At 47.1% G+C, this 8,896-nt stretch overlaps 1 protein-coding gene across 9 annotated transcripts in view; it reads right to left on the bottom strand.

Moving 5' to 3' along the window:
* Positions 1-3,666: 3,666 nt before the first annotated feature.
* The window catches only part of ZNF592 (zinc finger protein 592), a 61,236-nt gene continuing 56,006 nt past the window's right edge, over positions 3,667-8,896 (bottom strand). For all 9 annotated transcript variants that reach the window (XM_060097449.1, XM_060097453.1, XM_060097450.1 and 6 more), the window contains one exon: positions 3,667-8,325. In XM_060097449.1, coding sequence (XP_059953432.1) covers positions 7,825-8,325 — 501 coding nt within the window. In that variant the 3' untranslated portion in view covers positions 3,667-7,824. The remainder of the gene's footprint in view (positions 8,326-8,896) is intronic.

The raw sequence follows: 8,896 nt of genomic DNA, 5'->3' as shown, positions 1-8,896 counted from the left end.
TAGGACACTTCTCTTGGGGGTCCCCCCAGACTGTGTATGGACATCTCCAGGGATTAGAAATATGCTACTCCTCCAGGTGGCCCATTTTATTTTTAGGAGGATCTTCCTTTTATGGAGTCTAATTCTGTTCTGCCTTCTGAGGCCACACAGAGGAAATCTAGACTCCTTTTTGATATAATAGCCCTGCAAAGGTATGAAAAAAGTGATCATGAAGCATCTCTTTTCATGATGGAACCTCAAGTTCCTTCAAGAGCGCCTTGAGTGAAATGGCGCTGAGGGTCTCGCACCAAGCTGGATGGTCCTCTCTGAACATGTCCACTTTGCCAATGTCCACCTTAAGCTACTGTGCCATGAATGTCACACTTCACAGGTGAGCTCTTCAAGGGAAAGTACAACTATCATCAACCTCACTCTGGTCAGTGGACTTTCAAGATCTTATTTTGCTTTTCTGGCACCTATGTGGACTCAGGCTGAAGTACCCTTTTTCACAAGCTTTGGCACAGGAATTGAAGTCAGAGGTCAATGACACCTTCCTTATGAAGCATTGTCAGCTTCCACACCAGTTATCAAAGCTCCCCAGACCTATGGCCCATCTCAGTGCAAGTCATTAGTAGCATAGTAAGTTAATCAAACACATGTCCATCCCCCCAGTTTGCTCTATTTTTCCTTCTCTTGATTCCACTCGTTTTAAAGGTCTCAGCCCTGAGTTCAACAAAGCCCTAGATCTCTGCCGGCCCTGCCCTCCTATAGGAAACGTCTGCCCTTCCTGTCAGCCAATCGGCAGTGCTCTAGACTGCTTGTCTGACCTCCCTCGGATAGCTCCCACAGCTCCCAGCCCAAGGCAGCCGAGTCCCTAATCCTGGAGGGTGGAGACTCTAGGTCCTGCTGCTCTGGGATGAGCTGGCCACTCTGGCACTCCAGGGATTGCAGATGTGGCCACAGCTGTGCTGGGGTAAGTGGACACCAATTAAAGGATTACTGGCAACAAGAAGCCACTCCTGATTCTGGTTTGATTGGACAGGGAATCTGGGACTCAAGTGTAGAGCTGCCCTAGCCAGGTGCCCTCCCCAGTCCACCTATTCTGATTCAACATCCGATTAGAGGGGCCAGGAATTTCTGCCTCAAATGTAGGTCCTTTCCAGAATAAAGTTACCATTACATGAGAGGGTGACTCTGTGGTCAGGGGGCAGCAATTAGGTGGTCAGGCCCAGGACACAAACTCCACATTCTTAGAAAGACACCATCCCAGCCCAGGCCTCTCCGGGTCTTCTTGCAGAGTGAACTGGTCCTTTTCCTTTCTTTCAAGTCTTTTTTTAACGGTCCTTCTGTATCTCAGCCGGCCCTCCTTTTCCACAACAGCTATATCTTCTCATTCTTTAAAACATGCCAATACCTCCTGTCAACAGTTGCTGCAATTACTGCTCAACCCAAGGGATGCCATTGACAAACCAAGCCACTGCCTCCATTTTTGCTAGCACCTGCCACACTGCCTCCTAATCAGCTACTCCTACTTTCTAACCCCACCACCACCAGCATCACCCATCCTAAAAGTCAAGTGTTATTTCCAGGTTCTAAACTCTCTGCCTGTTCTAACTCTCCTGCCTGCTCCTTCACAACTTTCTGTGCCTTTCCTTACCATCACCTCCCCACTCCCCTCACCTCATGTTCTCCTTCTCCCCATTTAAAAATCATATTCAACACCCTCCTCAGATCCAGCCGAGGGTAGAAATGCAACACCTCCTTCTCAGGCAAAGAGCTTCTTTAGAAAGCAGAACTCACCTTCCTCCTCAGATACCAAAAATATGCAACCTTGTCTATATGCACAATGGGTCTTAGGGCAAAATTTCAAGCAACTTGGTCTAAGTACTAGAAAACCCCAGAGGAAAATAGGAATTGTATACAGTGTGCCCTGGGCTATAACTGAAAAGGGAGGCCTGGAAACAGTGGAGCATCCTAGTTTAAAATATCAAAGAGCAGCTAAATTACTCACTTCAAGCATCAAAGATATGATCAACTTTCTCCGTTTTCACAGAAAATACAGGCAAAGACTATGGGATTAAGTTTTAGAAGTAATATCTAGTAGACTTTAGTCTATCTATATCTATCTGTCTATAAATAATACCATGCCCACCCATGAAACGAGATGGTGCTACTGACCCAACTGTCACATGAGCACTCACGACAGTGGAGGCTTTTCCCAGTTAGAATTGACTTAAATGGCTTTATCGTATCCTTTTGACACATTTTCCATACAATCAATTACACATTTGTTGAGTTTTCAGTATTCATGCACTAAAAACTCAATTTCAATTTGCAAATAATAGTAAATATTATAAAAAATAAGAGCATGTTAAAAGGCCAATACTTGACACAATGAACTAGTTCAAGAATTCATCTGTACCTAGGTCTCTAATGAATAGATACCTGGGAAATAGAAGAATCTGAAGATGCTCTGGAATTACAAAGTAAACAGTTCAAACTTGGAAAGGCTTGACAAAAGCCAAAAGAAATAGTTACTCATAAAAGAACTAGGATTCTAATTGAAAAAGCAGAAGTGGGATGCAAATTTAAATATAAATAAATGCAAATAAAAGTGATATTGCGGGCTTCCCTGGTGGCGCAGTGGTTGAGAGTCTGCCTGCCGATGCAGGGGACACGGGTTCGTGCCCCGGTCTGGGAAGATCCCACATGCCGCGGAGCGGCTGGGCCCGCGAGCCATGGCCGCTGAGCCTGCGCATCCGGAGCCTGTGCTCCGCAACGGGAGAGGCCACAACAGTGAGAGGCCCGCGTACCACAAAAAAAAAAAAAAAAAAAAAAAAAGTGATATTGCCTTGGGGGAGGGGGAGGGGGAGGGGGAGGGGGAGGGGGGAGGGGAGGGGGGAGGGGGAGGGGAGGGGGAGGGGGAGGGGGAGGGGGAGGGGGAGGGGGTCTTCCATTTTTGTATGTATCTAGGCCAAAAGTCAATAACTAAATAAAACAATTAAACAAAGGAAGAAATTCAATAGGAGATCTTGCCTTTAGGAAAGTCCCCTCTATTTTTACATAAATACATACAGGATCAAGAAGATAAAATCTAGCCAGGTTCAATTCTAGATCCCCAGGAATTTAAAACTCCCCCACCTCCAAAACTTGACAAATGCAAGAACTGAGGCCAAGAGAGATCAAATAACTTAGTTACAGAATCCAGACTGGAACCTAGGGCTCTTGATTTCTAGTCACTGGATTTCTTCATTCTATTACACTGCCAGTGAGTTTATTCTCAAGGCTATGTAGAAACAGGGAAAATGTCCAGACATAATGTTAAGTAGAAAAAAGTAGGGTACAAAATCAGAGGCAGTGCAGTGCTAGTCACACCTGAGTAATCTCAGATCTGCCCCTTACTAGTTCCATGGCCTTAGGGTCAACCACTCTGAACCTCCAAAAGAATAATAGTAGTATTGATATTTATCTCATAGGACTGTTAGGAGACTAAACAGGAGAAGGAATGTGACAATAATGTCTGTCATATAGAAATGTTTGAGGTTAACCAGTTATTATCATAATTATACCATAAACTCAGCTGTGAACAGAACAAGGACTGGAAAATGATATGCAAAAATGAAAACAACTGCAAAGATGGGATTATAAATATGCATGTTTTTTATTTCTCTAATAATGCTATATCATTTTCCAATAAGAAAAAGGTGTTGTTGTTGTTTTTTTTCAGCCATACCGCGCGGCTTGCAGGTCTTAGTTCTCCAACCAGGGATCAAACCCAAGACCCCTGTAGTGGAAGTGTGGAGTCCTAACCACTGGACAACCAGGGAATTCCCCAAGAAAAAAGCATTTTAAATAGAGACCTAAAACAAAAATACAAACCCATACTGGGACTTGAGTCTGTCTGCTCTTTCCTCCAGAGGGACTGAAGGCTCCCCGTTTCTAAGACTGCTGTGGCAATTGTTGGTGGAAAAGGTCAGGCTTTGGACAACAGCCTGAATCCCCTGGAAAAGACAGGGAGAAATGTTCCAGAATCCAGAAGATTCTGTCTCAGATCAGACCCTGAGAGAACTTTGTAGCTACCGGTTGAATCAGATTCTTTCAGTCACGCATGCATGCATTAATTCAGTCATTCAAACATTCTTTGAACCACTAGCGTATACAAGGAACTGTAGTAGGAGCTTTTAATGAATTAGACTGACCCACTGGATGAATTTAGAACAATCTCCATTATATAAGTGAAAAAAAAAGCAAGCTTCAGAACACTGTGTGTATAGAATGCTACCATTTGTATTAAAAATAGATATATAAATATACATATTTAAAAACTTGTAAATGCATAGAATTGCTCAGGAAGGATACATAAGATATAGAAACAGTGATTAATTCTGGAGAGGGGGATGTGGAACTGAAGGCTGACCTCCATTGGGAAGCTTACTTTTCATTGTATTCTCTTTTTGCATTGTTTGGATGTCTTACCATGTATGTGTATTAACTTTTTCAAAAAATGAAAAAAATAATTCAAAAACAAGTAAAAGAAAGTGTGCCCAGAGCTGAATACACAGTGATGACCAGGGCAGGCAGAGGGGTTTTTCTGCAGTCTCTGGGAAGACAAAGTGTGTTGAACTTGCTGAACCACAGCTGCTTTCAAAAGCCAGACTGTTTACATAAGTTAAGGGAAGAGCTCTTTCTACACCAATTAGCTTATAGTGATTCGGCATATCATTTTACAGAGATAAAGGAGTTGGAAAATAAATACTAGTCATTTGTCTAGCCTTAGAGTGTATTAAATTGTAGTTTCTACAAGGGTGGGGATCTTATCTGTTTAACTTGATCAGTAGAGCATTCACTCCAGCAGATAAGTGCTTGTTACAGCAAGCATTTTCTGATAACAAATGATAGCACAACTATTTTAAAACATCTTTAAAAAAGAGATCAGAAGATATTGGACCCTGAGGGAACCATGTTCCCTGTGAGGGTTGGGCCACTTTTTCTGGAACAGCTTCACCAAAATGATGATCTTCAAATGGCAAGATAAATCCCAATGAGAATGAAAGGTCATAGAGACACTGCATGTGTTTCGGAATGCCACAAGCAAATGTGATGCACAGGGCCCTCCTTGGGGTGAAAAGGCACAGACTGACTCCAAAGAGAACCTGGTGCTCAGTGGGGCACCCCAACTGCAGGGGAGGTAGGAAAGCAGATGTCTGGATGGCTGCAAACTGTTGATAAGCCGGCAGCCAGCCAAAGTAGCCGGGTCACTAAGGCAACACAGCAGTCGACATCATGGACTTTAGAACCAGATGGGCTTGACTTACAAGGTCACCCAGCAACTTATTTAACCTCTCTGAGCCTCAGTTTTCTTCTCTGTAAAGTGGAGGCTAACTGTGAGATCACTGTGAGGACAAAGTGAGGATCACTGCAAAGTGTTTTTAAAAGATGCTGGGCCCACAAGCAGGACTTAAGTGCTGTTAATCATCACTCTTACTAAACAGTGGAGAGATGTCCCAGACCAATCACAACTGACCATCAGCATCCAAGTCTGAAAAGCCGGTAAGGTACGCTCCACCCTGACATTGATAGTGTTTCATAGTCAAGTCAATAATCCCTGACATGGATAGTGTTTCACGAACTAGAAAATGCTTCCATACTTATCACCTCACAAAAGCCTGTGAATCGAGTTGGATGGCAAATACTAGGTCTATCTTGAAGGGGAGGGGCTGGTGAAGTTAAGAGGGTTTGTTAAGAGCTGGTTGAGGGCAGAACCCAGGCTGTGACCCAGGTTTCTTGGTGAGTGGCTCGACATTCTTTCCACTCCATGCCATTCCCAGGAAGGAGATAGATCTGAGGTCAGGACAGGTCAAACCTGTGATTTCACCACCTCCTCTCCCCCCACCGGCTCCAGCTATACTGTCTCTGAGCAGGAAGTGGTTCGGCCATCCATTTCAAACGCTTCTATCAACCTCCTCTATAATCTGTTCCTGTGAATGGCCCCGGGTGCAGGGTGGGCACCCTGCAACTGGAATTAGGAAGGGATGACAGCTGAGTTGGGGCCAGCTCTGGCTCTGCATGCAGCCGCAATCCGGCCCGGTTTGCCCTCGCTGCCTGCTTGGGAAGCAGGGACATGGTGGCCTTGCCAGGTATGGCAATCATTAAAAAGCACTGTTTCTCTGAAACTGAAACAAGCACTAACCTTTCCCAATGCCATTAGCATTTCCACTAAAAATCTGGCATTTGATAGAGAAAGAAATTTTTATTTCAATTGTGAAAAGGTCAGGCATATTTACCTGACTTAATAATTTATCATTGATATTCAATGTCTTCCTTGAAGGATCGCCTCTAAGAATGCAGTCAGCACCCACTTCCCTTTGCTGCACTAGATCCTGCCGGGCCCAGTCCCACATCCCACCCATGCAGGGCTGCAGCAGCTACTCGGAGCAGAGGTCAGAGGACACCTCTGCACAGCCGGCTCCTTGTACTAGGTCAGGTCCTAACTCTGCCATCAGAGAAAAGACAGCCCAGCCTCCCATGTCTAATCCCAATTCTGCCACACCCAAGTTTCCTGTGGCAGGGGTGATATCAAGGCCTCTTGAACAGTGCAAGAAAAGTACAGAATTCCTCCCTTCTATTCCTCCCCCTCCTCCCACCAGTAAAGGGTTCTCTTAGTTCGAAAACCCGTTTGTAGGAAAGATGGAGGTGCCCAGGGAATTTTCAATAGGCCCCAAACACCAAGGCTGCTAGCTCAGGGGAGAACTTGGAGGTGACTCTTGACCAGCAGAAGACCCTCCCCTCACCCTTCAGAAGTACTGAGCTCCTGGTTTCCACACCACAGCTCCAAAATCTAGAGAGGACTGTCCTTGGGCAGCAGGAAACACTGTTCTCCCTCAGAGATGGGACAGTGAGGGAAGTCTTAGGTGGAGTAGGGTAGGGCCAGGCTCACTGGAAGAGGAATACAAGAGCCTACCTGCATGGTAAGAAGATTTTTTTATTTGAAATATAGTCTGAGCAACACGGGTGCAGCCGAGAGGAGGAGGGGCTGGCCTGCCTGGGGCAGTAGCCTCTCTAATGGCACAGGAGCAAGAGTACAAATATCCCAATGTCTCTGTGCCCCAAACCCCGCTCGTCAGGAAAGGCAGAACAGCAGCAGAACAAGGACGCGCAGCTCCTTCTGAAGGGGGTCTGCCTCTCGGTGCCTGCCTGCCTTGGCTGCGTTTCCTGCTCTCCCGGGCTCCAGACAGAGGTGTGCTGCAGAAGTTTCTCCCCCCCGACACAGACAGGATGAGCCAGTGTGATAATTAATTTTCCAGGACTCTTTTTGGGGGAACGAATCAGAGAAGACAGAAAGGAAGGGAATGGTAACCAAGGGCCCTCTGCAAGCCAGGCTGGGCAAGCTCTCTGAGAGGGACTGCGCCAGCACCCTCATCCCCCTTCTCAGGCTCCAGTGGCAAGAAAGAGAGCTGCTGTCAGGAGGCCCCTGGCTGAAGGCAGCGAGCGGGGAGCCTCCCAGAGGAGCACAGCCGCTGAGGGGTTTCGAGCTGAGGTGACAGCTTCGGGGTTGGGCCACTTAAGCAGCCTGGGGGCTGGAAGGACGCAGACAAAAGTTGGGGTACCAGGAAGCAGCACAAAGCCATAAATAACAGAAGCAAATTCAGAGCTGTGAGGGTCCTGGGCGACCCCGCCATCTCCTGGGGCTGGGGGACACCCAGCCCCAAGCAGCTCAGGGCAGACACTGCTCCAGGGCCCAGCCAGCCACACTCACACCGGGGTGGAGCCTTCTCTTTCCCACTGTCCGCGTGGCAGGCGGAGGACACCACGGCACCACCCGACTGCACACTGCAAAGCTTCCAGTCACACCTGCGGGGACGGTGTGTGGCTGTCCCGGTCCTGAGAGGCCTGTGGTTGACTCTGAGCATCTTGGGCACCATCCTCATCAGGGGCCAGGCCCAGTGACCTCCTGGCCTCTGAATCACCCAACAGAGGCTCCTCGGCACACTCTTCCAGTCCGTTCTCCCTGGTCTCCACGGACACCTCCTCCCCAGAGCCCTCCTCTGGCTCTGCCGCCTCTGCCTCTTCCTCCTCCTGGTCTCTCACCTTGTGGACGATGAAGAGGTGGCGGTTGAGGGAGCTGGCAGAGGTGTAGCACAAGCCACAGAGGAGACACTGGGCTGTGGAGCTGTCCTTCTGGTGCTGAGGTATGTGGCTCTGAAACTCGAGCCCTGAGTCTGTGGCAAAGCTACATTTCGCACACTGGAAAAGGGACTTGTGCCTTTTGGTGGAAGAGACAGTCGCCCCACTGCTGGTGTCTGGAGCATCCCCTGCTCCGCTGACTGGTCTTTTCAGATGGTTCACCTGAAAGGGGAAACGATGTGAGCCCGAGACATGAGGCCCCCAAACATGATCAACGCAGCCCAAGGACTCACAGAATCACCACCCAGGCCAGGCTCACCGCAGCCCTAAATTCTGGTTTAGGTTTGGTTTGTTTCTTATGTTTATTTGTTTAATGTAACACATACATGTGGCACAACATTCCAAAGATATGGGAAGGGTATAGAAAAGGTTAAGTCCCTCCTACCCGGCTCCCTAGCCCTGCTCTCCAGAGAACACCGTATTACCTGGGTTCTGTGGCTCCTCCAAAAGATATTCTATCCGTACACAGAAGTAAAACTACTGCCTTTTACGAAATGATAGCATTACACGCACACTTTTCTTCACCCTGCTTTTTTCACTTAAAAACATATATTGAGACATTTCTTTATGCCCAAGGCCAAAGATATCTGACAGATAAATCTTAGAAGCAGAATTGCTAGATCAGAGGATGTATGCATTTGGCAGAGAAGGGAGGGTATGCATTTTAATCATAGACAGATGTTGCCAAAATGTCAATTGACACCCTTCCTGCTGTGTGTGAAAGGGCCTTTGC

The sequence above is a fragment of the Mesoplodon densirostris genome, chromosome 4 (genome assembly GCF_025265405.1).
Source record: "Mesoplodon densirostris isolate mMesDen1 chromosome 4, mMesDen1 primary haplotype, whole genome shotgun sequence".
In the NCBI taxonomy this organism is placed as follows: Eukaryota; Metazoa; Chordata; class Mammalia; order Artiodactyla; family Ziphiidae; genus Mesoplodon; species Mesoplodon densirostris.
This window is presented reverse-complemented; position numbering and strand designations above follow the sequence as displayed.